General features: G+C 40.8%; 1 protein-coding gene and 1 long non-coding RNA gene across 4 annotated transcripts in view; one reads left to right on the forward strand and one right to left on the reverse strand.

Moving 5' to 3' along the window:
• LOC142829931 (uncharacterized) overlaps positions 1 to 7232 on the forward strand; it is a 29115-nt gene extending 21883 nt beyond the window's left edge. For both annotated transcript variants that reach the window (XR_012904861.1, XR_012904862.1), the window contains exons 2-3: positions 4945 to 5092; positions 7097 to 7232. This is a non-coding gene — a long non-coding RNA (uncharacterized LOC142829931). The remainder of the gene's footprint in view (positions 1 to 4944; positions 5093 to 7096) is intronic.
• Positions 841 to 15066, reverse strand: part of TBCA (tubulin folding cofactor A) — a 57259-nt gene continuing 43033 nt past the window's right edge. For both annotated transcript variants that reach the window (XM_075932319.1, XM_075932320.1), the window contains exons 3-4: positions 2572 to 2658; positions 841 to 1097 (exon numbers count right to left, since the gene is read on the reverse strand). In XM_075932319.1, the coding sequence (XP_075788434.1) occupies positions 1017 to 1097; positions 2572 to 2658 (168 nt within the window). In that variant the 3' untranslated portion in view covers positions 841 to 1016. The remainder of the gene's footprint in view (positions 1098 to 2571; positions 2659 to 15066) is intronic.

Genomic DNA, 15066 nt, shown 5'->3' on the forward strand with positions numbered 1-15066 from the left:
TGTAGGTGCCAAATATTGGGGAAAATATTGGCCGTCTACCATATTGCTCCTTGCAAAGCCTATATAATTCTGATGCCTGAACTGGAACTCTACATAGGAACTCACTCTACCTTCAAGATGTTTTGGAATCAGATCTTTATTTAATGTCTTGGGCCCATTTCTAGTTAGTATCATACTTAAAAAGAATGAAAGAGCAGTATCTATTTGAAAAGTTACATATACACAACACAAGATTTGTAAAAATATACAACATACTACACTTTACAAGTGCCGTGTTAGAATATGAAGGCTTAATCCCTTTAAACTGTTTTCTATTAGAACAGAAATTTTGTTAAGGCAAATACTTTCCAATATAAGTAGTTCTGGAAATAGCTGCTGAATCACATTCCTCACACACTTTAGGATAAGAATAAAGATGCTGACTAAGGGTACGTCTAGACTACATGCCTCTGTCGCCAGAGGCATGTAGATTAGGCTACCAGACACAGGAAAATGAAGCGGCGATTTAAATAATTGCCGCTTCATTTAAATTTACATGGCTGCCGCGCTGAGCCAACAAACAGCTGGTCAGCTGTTTGTCGGCTCAGTGCGGCAGCCATGTAAATTTAAATGAAGCGGCAATTATTTAAATCGCTGCTTCATTTTCCTGTGTCTGGTAGCCTAATCTACATGCCTCTGTCGCCAGAGGCATGTAGTCTAGACGTACACTAAGTTGTTACACAAAACTCATCCCCAACAACTACTAAATTCCTAGCTTCAGACATCAGTATTTTTTGCAATTCGATACTTTCAGTTAAGTAAGAATTCTCTCCATACACAAAAATATAAAAAACAAAAAAGTTATCAGATAGTAATTTATTAGCTGTCTAAGTTAGAGAAAAGCCAGTCATTTGCAATTGCATAAAGGGAATCTCAGCTAGTCAACATTCTTATACTATTTCAAATAATACAGCAGTGATCAACCTCAGTGTGGAATGGACCCAGTGCTAATGCATGAAGACAGTAGCGAAGAACATCTAAGCTTCCAACCTCACTGACTCCAGTACTGAACGTGCATCTTTAAATTCTTCAGCTTCTTCCAACTCCTTTTCATTTTCCTGAAATTTATTGAAATAAAAATTAGATTTCTCTACACAGCTTTAACTACTTTAAAAATAATTCGGACATGCTTTCAATGCAGTAACTGAGATGGTATATTAAAATTCCACTTTTTATTACTGAGTGTTAGATATCACTTGGTCCTTAGAACCAAGTAGTTATCTCTTTTCCCCTCCATATTTTTTAAAATCAGATTCTGTCCAACATCATGTGGCTACATTTAAACTCCAGGTGCCATCTTAAGTAAAGGAAGTCCACAAAACATGAAGGGCAAATTCAACCAAGATGAATACATTGGTTTTAAAGAAATTTAGGTACTTTCAACTTCCCCCTTTACAGTGAGTAAAGCAGTTAAATCATGCAGATGTCAGATTTATAAATACTCATTTGTATGTTCTATTTTGTTCAATTAAAGGAATAGTTGAACCAAAAATGCAATCTCTACAAAAGTTGGCAGAAATGGCAATACAGGTGATACTAACATTTAGGAAGATCAGAAACCTTCTTTGAGGTTGTCCATTAAAAAAAAAAAAAAGATTCTTTCAAAGTTCACTTTATTGGAAACTATGGAAGTGTGTTGAGGCGAGAGGGGGGGAATGACCTTTACAAACTTTTTGGTATTACTGAATTTTGGATGTGTTAAAGTTTCAGACCTTTTGATTTAAAGTAGGATATCTATTTGCCTTCTCAATTTACAGAACAATGGGAATGACTACTCATTTAGTTATGTCAGCCCCTTCATGTAAACGATCTCTCCTTCATTTCACTAAATGGGGATAAGATGTGTAAATTCCATTGTATAGTTTAAATCTACATGGGTAACAAGACTGCTGGTAAAGAAACTGTCAGCTTTTTACTGTACACATGTGACCTTAAAGCTAGGTAAAGGAAGTTTGGGCCCTAATTTCCTATATCATCCCTATTCAAATGCAAATAGTTCCTCTGAAATCAAGCTAACATCTTATATATTAAGATACTATGATTTTTAATTACCAAGTAATCAAAGCAAGCAGAATGTTCCATCTGTAAACCTGAATTAACCTAAAGTTTATACATTTATACAACAAAAGACATTAAGCAGTCTGACAATATAACTTTAAAAGCAAGGGACTCCACTTTAATATATCAAAATTTAAGTGTCTACTGGGTGCAGGACTGATTTCTCAACTTTCTTTTATTAAAGTTTACTACTCATAGCAAAGAACCCAATGTCTACATTAAACTTTGTATTCACTTATCTATACACATTCTGAAGTCAACTATTATGTTACATAATACTAGTCATGGAAATATACACAAAATACTATCCAAAGTAAAAAGTGTACAATCTTAGTCAGTTTCATTATGCCTTTGTACTGCAGGTTAAATAATTTGCTAACACAATACTATCAGTGAAAGAATCTGGGCTCTAAGTCTTTGTGGCCAAGACATGAAATGCACAAGCCTCAGTTAGTTATTTTGCGCTTGACTTACTAATAGCTGAGTAAGATCTGCATGTGCAGCTTCTAATCTGCGTTGGCAATCTGGAATCATCATTCGAGATTCTTGCAAGATCTCAATCTGTAAAAGAAATCCATGAAACAAATGAAGAGCATTTCAGTGTTGAATACATTAGCTATAAAGCACACAGAAAGCTCACTCCTTTCTATAGTAAAGACTATTTTAAAAAATGGTTAAAATAGCTACCTCAAAGAAAATAGATACAAATCATGTCATTTTAATGACACTACATCTTAAGAGATAATTGCTTAACATTTGCATTGAGTAAATTAAAGCACATAAGAAAATGTATAGCGTATTGCAATATCCTACACATTATACCATATATATAATTAAACATGGCAAAGTAAGTGTAGTTAATGAAGTCTTTTAGAATACATTTTTCCAACTTAAGAAAGAACTGTCTGGCAAAACTTTCTATATATAATATTTATTTAAAATAAACTATTTCCCTGCTGTCATGAAGTAGCTTTATCCAAAATGGGATCAGCTGGTTATATAAATATCTCCTGCATCTTTTGGGTAATAAAGAAAAAGAGTGTTCAGATAATACCACAGAGATAATTACTGCATGAAAAAAGTTATTGAGTTATTGATCACATCGTGTGCACGCTGCAGGAGGCTCTGACTGAAAGACAAAGGCAAAGAAAAATGAAAAGCAAAGACCAGCAGGCTCATATTTTTGATGCTTATCATGCATAAAAAGTTATTACTTATCCTTCTGCTTCATTTTAGGAGAAAGATTATTCTCACCATGCAGTTCGAACAAAATTACCAAACTGGCACCCCACTGAATCTGAACATCTTGCCTACACCTACAGAAAACAAACTTCAGAATTATACAGAAAACCCACTTATATTTCATGGAGTATTTGTGGACCTGAAATATATTCACTTTAAAAAAAAAAAAGGCATACAGCCCTGTTCTTCAATGTATCAATTCTATTTAGAAATGAAAATCAATTAGCAAATCCAAGTGTGAAACTTGGATAATCTGTAGTGTAAAGGTTTTACTTTTAATGGTTCACATTCTTTCACTCAAAAGGATATTTTCTCCTTTTAATGTCACTACATACATGTTCTCCCCTCCTTTTGAACATATATTTTCCATTAATACTAGTCTGTCTGTCTGTGTCTCTCTGTGTGTGTATGTATGTCTTCACAAACCCACATGTATTAACCACTTGAGTAATACAGACAAATGATGCCTCATTGAATTCAATGGGACTCCACTTGTGCTTAAAATTACATATATGCTTAAAGTTACATATATGTTTAAAGGTTTTGCTAATCTGAAGCCTACATAATCTTTAGTTAAAAATTGGTTTAATGGAAAAAATTCAATATAATCTTCAGCTTCTCTTATGAGAAATTGAGAATCTTTCTACTTTAATACAACATTCATAGGTGACATTTAAAATGCAAGGGCAAGAAATTCAAAAGCTGAGATTCTGAGGAGCAAGATTATTTTATAAAGGAAAAATGGCCACATGGAGACTATATAATTAATTTTAGTGATTCTATAGAAAAATGTTACATTTTTCTGGGATTTTTTTTTTAAAGTTTAGATGAATTTACTATTAAAAGACCTTAAATTGACAACACTGAAATCTAAGTTTATTCATAGACCAGATACAGCATAGGTAGTAGAAGTTCATGATAACCCACTGCATGTATATGCTCATCTATGTTTTGGAAAGAATATCTATGGAAGCAAAAGTCTGATCACCAGGCACAATCACTGACCTCGGTTGGTACTATTAACAAGTTGTACAGTATCATGCTGGCAGGCCATGTGGAAATGTGAGACTATCTTCGGAAGAAATTTCAGATGTCACCTTAGTACGACCTTCTCTTTGTAGAATGTCGTAAACGATGGGTTGGCCACAAGGGCAGCTAATTCGCTGATCCCTCTGGCCATTGCAATTGCTATCAGAAATGCTGCCTTCATGGAGAGTAGCCATGGACTCAAATGGAGGATGAGTTAATGAGTTCAGGACTAGGTTGAGATCTCAAGATGGGATTATTGGCTTTATTGGAGGAAAGGTGTTAAATCCTCTCAAGAATTTTTTTGGTGGTCAGGTGAGAGAAAAGAGTTTGTCCGTTCACCCTGTCATGCTCACTAGATAAGGCCACAAGATGTACCTTAACAGATGTTAGACAAGTTGTGTTTTAAGTGTGAGGAGATACTCAAAGACCATTGTGGTGATTATTTGTGTTGACTGTGGCTGAAGTGGGCTATGGTTAGGCCATTTTCCATTGGGAAAAACACTGCCATTTGTACAGGTAGGTTTTCCTTGTACTCTGTGGTAATTAAGGATTATGTTTCCTACTACTTCTGTGCAGGAGAAGCATTACACTGTTAACCATGAAGGAGCCTTGTGGTCAGATGAAGCTTATGAGCCTATGGATGCAGAACCCAACCCTGGTCCGAGTATACTATGTTCAGCCATAGAGGAAGAGTAATAGGAGGAGCAACTTACATCTGCGACAGGTAAGGGAACCATGTCTGTCTGGGCCATGCAGGTGCTATCATAATCACCTTCACTTGATTGTGCTTTTATCTTGTGAATGACTTTCCCTATGAGGGAAAGGGGTGGAAAGGCATACACTAGCCTGTGAGGCCAATTGCTGATCGTGGCATCACCTATGGAGTTCCTGCCCAGGTCCACCCTAGAGTAGTATTTGGGGCATTTGGAGTGGAGTGATGTTGCCGATAAGTCTATTTCCACAAAATCCCACCTGCAGAAGACGGAATTCAGGGCTTGAGGGTGTATCTTCCTCTTGTGCTTCTGGTGAAAACAACGCAACTGGACCACTGTGGCATTTTGTTCAGCTGGGAAATATACCACAGATCTATCTATTTGATGGAGTTATGCACCATATGCATAGGGCAACTGCTTCATTGCATAGCTGATGTGATCTGGGTCCGCCTTGTCGGTTTATGTAGAACGTGCAGGCGATGTTATCTGTATATACCCTGACTGCCTTGCCCTGAATTAGAGAAAGTTTTCACCAGCTCGTTACTTGAGTACGTTGATGTGCATGCTTGACTCCCTGGGAGACCATCTCCCCTGGATAGTGTGATCCGGCATATGGGCTCCCCAATCTTCCAGTGAGGTATCAATTGTGATGTGGATCGACAGACTTGGCTGGTGGAAAGGAACCCCTGAGCAGAGGTTGTTGTCTTGAACCCACCAGGAAAGGGACACTCCGACCCTGTTTGTAGGGCTGAGGATTTTGCACAATGAGTGCCTGTGTGGGTGGAGGCAAGTGTGCAACCAGGCCTGAAGAGTTCTCTCATGTAACCTTGCATGAGGAACTACGTAAGTTGTTGCAGGCATTGTCTGGCTGATATTTTGGGGCCGTGTATGACAGGTTGTGCTTATGCAGTGAGTGTGTGGAATCTTGGAAGAGGTAGCCACGCTTGTGCTTGCATGCAATCAAGCATAGCCCCTATGAGCTTGAGTTCTTGCAATGGGGTCAGGTTGGACTTCTGTGCATTTATTTGTAGCCTCAGCTCTGTAAAATGTCTGATTGTGATTTTTGTGGATTGTTTGGCCTGCTGTTCTGTTGGAGCTACTATCAGGTAATCGTCCAGGTAAGGGAAGATTACTATTCCTGATTTTCATAGGTGTGCTACTGCCATGGCCAGAATTTGAGAAGGCTCTGGGAGCCGCTGAGTACCGACAGTATTGATTATTTAGTGTGAATCTGAAGAATTTGTGAGATGGTCTTATTGCAATATGAAAATATGTATCCTGAAGGTCGAATGCAGGAATTATCTTTGCCAGTGTTGTCATGGTAAATCACTGCTTTCTTAAGTACTTGTTCAGCCTTTGTAAATACAATGTGAGCCTCTATCCTCCCTACTTTTTTTGCGTGAGGAAGTATCTGGAGTAGATCCCCTTTCCCCTGTGACATTCTGGAATAATTTCTATTGCTACCATTTGTAGCAGTTTGTTTATTTCTTGCCGTAATGGGCTCATGAGAAGGGTCCCTGAAGAGGGACAGGGAAGGGGATTGGGTTGGTGGAAATTTGATGACTGGGATCGCTAGGCTATTGTTCAGGACCTCTAGGGCCCATTTTATTATTGCAGCCCAGGTGTTGGAAAAAGGTTGGAAAAAGGTGTTGGAAAAAGGTTGACTCTGTAACTGCTGGCGTGAGGAAACAACATCGAACCCCTGACCAGATGTTCAAAATATCTGCCTGCCATTGATGGACTGGGGTGTAGTTTGCTGATCCTGTGGCTTTCTCTGCTTCTGTTGTCTCTAGAGGCACCTCATGTCGTAGTGTCTCTGGGATAAACAGGATGCTGCTCTACCACGGGGCTTATACATTTGATTGACTTTTTTCTTCTGTTGGGGGATGTATATAACCAAGAGTTGAGGGTTGCCCTCAAGTCTTTTAGAGAATAGAGTTCAGTGTCAGTATTGGCCAAGATTAATTTCTAGCCCTCAAATGGCAGGTCTTCAATGGTGTTTTGTACTTCTCTAGAGAAGCCTAACAAATGGAGCCAAGAGACTCTGTGTATGACTACAGCCGTGGCGAGACACTTCAAAGCTGTGTTGGTCGTGACAAGAAAAGCCTGGAGGGCTGTTTTTGGTATCAAGATAGCCTCATCGATACTAGATTTGTACGCTGCCTTGTGCTTTTCTTGTAGTTTATCAATAAAAAGTCTCATCTTCTCAAAACGGTTGTATGTATATTTTTCAAGAAGACCAGAGTAATTAGCAATTCTAACTAACTGGGATGCAGAAGAGTATGAATTCTTGCCAAGGAGGTCTAGCCCGTTCCAATTTTTGTCGTATGGGCAGGGTGAGCCGAGCAGCCTCCCAGGGCGCCAACTGATGAGTGGCACCTGATGGCAGCTGTAAGGGGTGTGCAGCATCCCTTACAGCTGGCATCAGGAGCCACACGCCCGGCTCCTGCAGCGCCAGCCCAGCAGCGCCCTTCCCCCCATGGCTGCGGGGGCCTGCACTGCCAGGCCAGGCTGGGCAATGCATGCGCTGCGCGCCCTGGGGGCAGGCCCCAGGCTGCGCACCAGTGGCCGTGACCAGCCCGCGCATGCTCCGTGTGCCCCGGGGGAGGGGCCTGCGCACCCTGGGAGGGGCAGACCCGCACCCCACGGACGGGCCTGCGCATGAGCCCTGTGCCCGGAGGTGGCACTGCGCTCCCGGGCCCAGGGCACCAAAAGGGCTTGGGCCGGCCCTGCATATAGGGTCAACTTGAATTGTGTTTATTTCCCCCTGTTATTTGCCACATCAACCAGCAGCGTGTTTGGGGTGGAATGCGAGGAGAGAAACACCTTTGGAGATGTACAAAGCAGCCATGTAGTTGAAGGTGGTTCCAACACTGGTCTGTCAGTCTTTCCCATAGAGAGCAGCTTAAGCTGGAGCTCTCTTGCTTTGAGCGACCTGGGTGAGAGCTTTTTACAGTTATGGCAAGATTTTGGTGAATGGTCGTTACCCTGGCATCTAGTGCACTGGACATGTCCATCCAAGATAGGAATTGACATTCTGCAGGTCAGATATCTCTTGAAGTCTGGTGAATCTAGCGTATCTAATTTAACTATAATAACTGTAGAATAAAATTTTTTTTTTAAACTAACACTAACGGGGGAAAAAAAAACCAATGAATTAACTTGCCAAAACTACTTAAACTCAATATTAATAACTAACACACACAAATCTATCAACTCTAGCTATTCTATCATGGATAACTGCTCTGTCTTAAATGAACCAGGAGCAGCTGAGAAGGAACTAAGGCGACGCTTGACTTCGTGAGTGGTGCTTCACATGCGTGCTGATACCCAGGGGAATACTGCAGCCCAAAATTTCTGATAACAAGTGCAGGGGTGCCAAAACACCTACAGGAAAGCACTCACTGGGACACTCCTTGAAGAAGAACTCTATAGATCTAATCCTGAATTCTTCTGTGAACTTAATCAAAGAGGAAGATAAAGCCACATGAGTATGGGGGGAAAACTGGCTGAGATCTGTAAAGGTGGTTGCAGTGTTTTTAAATTATTGTGGATTGTTTAAATCAAAGTCAACTTTGTACATCTCCAAAGGTGGTATCAGACCAGGGTCCAGCACCGAGGAATTGAGCCCTCAAAAAAAAAAAAAAAAAAAAAAAGGGGGGGGGGGAAGAGAATTAAATCACCAATTTAAAACATTATTTAAATGAGTAAACAAAAAACTTGATTTCCACCACGGACTTCACTGTTGCTTTGCACTATACTTTTAGTTATTTTCCTAAGGAAAGTTTGATTCTCACTGGTTGGTAATCATTAAAACATACTGATTTGTAATTAAATACAATACTTGCACTAAATGTGGTGCTTTTTGCTAACCAGTGAGGAGTGGCTGAATTGCCAGTGCCAACTTGGCCCCTGGAGGGACAGGGGGAAGCTTTGAGCTTTGCAGGCCAGATAAAGGCAAGCTGCATCTGGCCTGCAGGCTATAGGTTCCCCACCCCTGGTTTAGAAAGTCTATCAGAGTGGAAAGTGATTTGGTGGAGTGTGTTTGAGCCCCTAGTGGGGGGTTGCATATCATGCAGTTGGTAGCACCCAGAAATACATTTCAAAGAGCCTCTACTTGGCTAGTGGATCTTTTAGATATTCCTTTAAAGAGAAAGGAATACTCAGTGATTTCCTGAAGAGCTTAGTCCTTTCAAAATAGTGTGCTAGTGCCTATCTCAAAGTGAGGAACACCAGCTATCATTTGTTTTCATGAAGTTGAGGAAGAATGATAGAAGGTGAATGACTTGACTGAAATAAAATGAAGATGACACGTTGGGTAGAAATTTTAGGATGTGGCCTCTCTTAAAAATAAACGTTATCTTTGAAACCACAACAGTCCCTAGTTCTTTCACTCCCCCCCACAAATCTGATTGCGACAAGAAAGGCCACCTTCATTGATAGGAACAGATTTTTTTTTAGGTCCAGTACATAATCTAGAACCAGTGGCACGGGGGATGTAATAGCTGTAGCTTACCTGTTCTGGCATTATATATGGTATCTTCTATTTGTACAGGTACATACAACATGTACTTTTGCTGTTAATTGCATGTCCCTCACATCTTTTGAGCAGGTCATTTCAAGGTTCTGGAACCATGCCTCCTGGTGTAAATCTCTAAGTTTGAATAATGAACCTGGTCTGCATCCTGAGATAGGAGATATGGGGGAAAGGAGAGAAAGAGAACAAGCGCTGGGCATACTGACATCTTCAACAGGTAAGGAAATCAAGTTTGTTCAGGCCACGTGGGAAATATCAAGATGACTCTGTACTGTTTGGTCTTTATCTTGTGTATCACTCTGGATACAGAGTGACAGGGAGAAATGCATACAGCAGATAAGGAAATCACCACCCAGAGATCATGGTTCGAATCTTGCTCTTAAGCAAAAAACTGAACATTTGGCATTCCAGCCTATAGCAAAAAAGTCTCGGGGGAGGGGGAGAACCCCAGTGTCTGAATGTATTCTGTAGGACCATAATGCTTATTTTCCTCTTGTGGGACAGATAACTTTCTCTTTAGTGCATTTGTGCTGGTGTTCTGAGATCCTTGTAGATAGGTAGCTGATGCATTTATCACAACAGCAATGTACCAGTTTCATAATCTCATTGCTTTAATGCAGACAGAATGTGACCTTGCTCTTCCTTTGAAGGTTTACATAAATATGAAAAGAATGTTGTCTGTCAGTACCTTTATGGTCTTAGGTAAAAAGCATGAGCATGCACTGCAGACTGCTCATAATTCCAGTAGGTTGATGTGTAAACTTGACTCTGTGGGGGCCCACCTACCATGAATTGTGTGGTTGTTCAAGAAAGCTCCCTGACCTTAAGGATACATACAAAAGGGACTGTGTGAAAAGGACTCCTATATTGTGGGGTTGAGCCAACCAGTGTACAGGGCTTTTGAGTGATGAGACATTTGTTCAGACTTTGGCTGTGTTGAATGTATGTTGTCCAGATCCAGCCTTACAGACAATGCACATGTAGGCTAGCATGTTTACCTAACATAGTTGCTGTCATATGACCAATAGTTGGGAGAGAGGTCCTGAATGATGGTATCTGTTTGCTAGTCTGTGCTGTTCAATCAAAGGTGATAAATCTGCATAGTGGTAACAAGGCTTTGGCTTCCGGCACATCAAGGTGGGTCACAATGAAGTCTAGTTTTTGAATGGTTCTTGTCAATTTTTTCATGCTTATTTATAATAGCTGAGAGAAGAGAACCATCCTCCTCGGAGTAGCTTCTACAGCATCTTCCTGAGAAAGGGGCTTTAAGTAGACAGTTGTTTAAAATAGGGGAATATCATGAATCCTTATTTGCAGAAGTAGGCCACCACCAATTGCAAGAACCTTGGAGAATATCAGGCATTATTTTGTACTGGTAGCAAACTAGTCCCTGAATTGATTAGAAGAATCTCCAGAACACTGGGTGTCTGGAAACATGAAAATATCCATCCTGGAGAGCAAAGGTCAAGACCCAGTCCCTTTGTTTCAGTGCTTGGATTATAGTTGCCAACATGACCATCAGACCTGCTAATGGGAGAGGGGAGGCAGCCAGAACCTGAGGCCCTTTAAATTGCCATGGGAGTGCTATGCCACATGCTTTGGGTAGCTCTGGAGGGCTGGGGGTGCAGAGCAGAGGGCTGGCTGCCCCAGACCCACCTCTTCTGTCTGAGTTTCTGCCCATTCCAGGGGCACAGAGCCACTCTCCCCCCTCCCCCGGACGGACGGACGCACGCACACACACCTTGCCCAGGGCAATAGAAGCTGTCGGCTCCCTTAATGACCACACTCAACCTTCATGAACATGCTGAGTTTCCTTAGGTTAAGAATAGGCTTTCATTCCCCACTCTTTTTCTGGGTTTAGTAGTGGAAATAAAAGCCTCCTCCTTCTGTGTTGTGTCAGTACTTGTTCTACCACAGCCAAGTACAGGAAGTGATTTATTTCAAAAAATGATCACAAGAAAGATCCCTGTAAAGGGACATTAAGGGAAGGTGGATAGGAGGGGAATAGGAGGTAAATGGGATTAAGTAACCAGTGTTTTTGTAGGTCACATTGCCTCTGTGGTTGGACAGAAGGGGTAGGTCTTGTCTGTTGAATAGACTATTTCTCCAGCTTCCTCCTTTTGGCAGATGTGTAAATATTTAAAGACCAATGAGTTGCCCTGGAATCCTTCAAGGTTTGGAGGGATTAGTCTTTCCACGAACAATTTCTGGACCTCAAAGGGAAGATCATTAACAGTAGATTGGACCTTCTTAGGAAACCCAGAGAGGTGGAGTCACAAAGGAAGTCACATAACTTCTGTAGTGCCAATGAATCGTATGGCTGTTTCTAACTTATCCAATGAAGCTTATAAGGCCATCCATGCAAGAAGGTGACCCTCTTTATTGTTATTTGTCATCATCAGAGATAATAAACTTGGATATCTTATAATTGGCAATTCTAAATTGCAGAGTTGCTGACAAACAGATCTTGTGCCCCCAAAACGGTCTTTTTCCAGTTATGTATGGGATGGTTCTGAAGTGGTACTGTCTGCCCCAGTAATTCATGGCCTCTAAGGAATTTAGTGGGGGATATGAGAAGAAAAAGCTATTGCTTTTGTGCGGACGTAATACTTTGTCCACTCATTTACAAGTGGGTGGTATTATTGCCAGGGTCTGCCAGATGATCTTGGTTGGGTCCAACATACCTCATTTATAGAGTGCAATCTTTGATTACATTTGCATCTGTAAAATAGCCAACAGCTTACACCCAGACTCTGCCATTTCTTCGGAGGTATTTTAAGCAAGTCAGCAATTTATGAAAATAGATTCTGGAACTAAGTGGTGGAGACATGTCTGCTTCGTCTGAGGAGGATGAAGAGATTGACTAAAGCTATGACTTCCTGTTGCAAAGCCTCCTCCCATTCTTCAGAAACTGCTCCAGAAGCTCTACCTGCCAAGGTTGATGCAGAACACTACTTCTTCTCTCTGTAGACACTAGAAGGCCTAAAGTACTAGTGACTGTACGAAGATCACGAATTCCAAAATTACCATTGCAGGAGGAATGGCACCAGTGGTGGGATGTCCATACCACTCTTGGGTATCACTTGGCTGATATGCAGGTTACTTTGGTGGACCTGGACTAGCAGTCATGCAAATGGGTGAATCATCACTTAAAAAAAGGCGAGGATGATCTCAGTGATGGTATAAATTAGCATAGTACTGAACATGCTGGAGTAATATCAGTACAAAATAAAAGGGAAATTCTAGTTACATACACTAGCAACTCCTTATGATGAAGAAACTGGTGGTGCCACAAGTCTCAATACATAAAACTGTGTTATAGATAGTGCTGCTATTGTAGCCGATATCAGTACAGAGGTAGTTGCGCTATGTGCTAGGAGAATGGTAGATGTAGACCAACCGTGATGATGTTGAGCTGCTCAGTGCCAGATGTTTAAGAGGCTCCCCATCAGTACAAAGGAGAAGGTGATCTCCTCTCTCAGTCTGCTCACTTAAGGTCTTTGGCTGTCTCAGTACCAGAATATCCCACCGACTTGTAGGTGCTTAGCCATGCTGTGGTCAATACCAAGGGTGTCAGGAGTTCATTCTTTTTGGTTGGTTCCCTGGAAAGGGAATTTGTTGCCTTCCTTTTTTCACCATTTGAGGACTGATTTACTCTTTTGGGCAAGGCAACAGACACACCCAGCATTTCCAATACTGACCAGGACTGAGTCCCAGCAAGCAAGGCGTAGTTTAAACTCTGGGGATCTGGGCATACCCTTCAGTAGCATTGCCCAGGAGAAAGGGGTTAAAGCTGCACTATACTAAAGGGTGAACAAACTTAATGATATCTAATATTTTAAAATAATAAAATAAATGGGGAAGAGGAGGGTAACTATAGCTAACTACTCTAACACTTCAATAACAACAAGTCTAATATATAATAAGTAAAGAGTTGCTGTCATAGCTCTGAAGCCAAGGGACATTGAGAAGGAACTTGGGGGTTGTTTGATCACAGAATACTATAAAGCTGCCAGAAGAGGCATGACACAGGGAGACCCTGCACGTGTGACCCAACAGGTCACTGCTACTGAAATTTTCCAATCACTGGCACAGGGATGCACATTCACTTAAAAGTTGAGGAAAGGGACACTCCCTGAATAAAAGTTGATAATTGAAAAGTTACAATGATCTCCCTGCCTTTCACCTACTCTGGATATAAGATTTCTAAACATAACATCCCACTGATAAAGAGGAAAGGTTAGAGAGGTAAGATTTTACTGAACCAATTTCTGTTGGTGGATAAGCTTTTGACCTTACACAGAGGTGGCCTTCAGGACTTGAAGACAACCTGAAGAAGCTCAAAAGCTTCTCTCTCTCTCATCAGGAGAAGTCAGTCCAATAAAAGGCATAACCCCTCACTCACTTTGAGGGTCTAATATAATGGGACCAACATGGCTACAACAACTCTGCACACAAGGATAAAGTGGGTAGGGACAAGAAAGCAGAAATTTGTTGATCAAGAAAGTATCCTATGAAAAGAGACAATGATTTTCTCACTGATCTACCCTGAACCATAGATAAAAAGCTATCAGAATACACCTCAAAAACTAGTACTGAAATTACTTAGGTATGAAAGTCCATCCTGGGTAGTTGTAGGATAAGAAATTAGCTAAATTACTTTATAAAACATTTAAAAGACCTCATAGTCACTTGTTTTGCCTGTTACAAAATTGAAAATAAAAAGGTACTTTGAAAAAGTGGTTTTCCTCAACCAGATTCAAAGAGGCTATGAATTGAAAGGGAGGGGAGAGAAGCAAATATATTTTACTGTAATTGAACTGATAAAGACAAATTTTTCCTTCTCAATAACTTATAAATCTACTAATCCATATTTTAAAGTGTTTTCAATTTATTAAAATGTGAATTTGTTTAACTCTTATTAAAAACAACCAGGCTGGCCTGGAAAATGTTTGAGGAAGCAGGAGATGTAGAGATCCATTACGCTACATTGCTGACAATTTGCCTTTTGAGGAATAAATTGTACTTAATTATTTACTCTTGGAGAGGTGGGAAGAAAACTTTCAAGAAAGTGATGGGATATACTCTTTTCAATGCAAGAGTAATGGGATATACTCTTCTTTCATGCCAGCTTATTATTTCAGAGAGTGCAGAACAGCAATGGGCAACCTACGTTAGTGAGTGGACCGTGACTGGCCCTCCATCTTAGTGGGCTGCAAGACTGTTGTAACTAAGATGGTCTCACAGTTTTGCTAACTAGAATTTGCTAACTAGAATTTGCAGTGTGCGTCAACTAAACTATAGCAGCACTTTGATTAGATCAGGAGTGGGCAATAATCTTTGACAGGAGGCCACTTCAAGATTTTGGAAAGTGGTCGAGGTCCTCACCCTTCCATTATATTAATGGAGGAGATGTGGGGTCTGGGATGGAGGTTGGGTGCAGGAGGG

Source organism: Pelodiscus sinensis, chromosome 6 (assembly GCF_049634645.1).
Source record: "Pelodiscus sinensis isolate JC-2024 chromosome 6, ASM4963464v1, whole genome shotgun sequence".
In the NCBI taxonomy this organism is placed as follows: Eukaryota; Metazoa; Chordata; order Testudines; family Trionychidae; genus Pelodiscus; species Pelodiscus sinensis.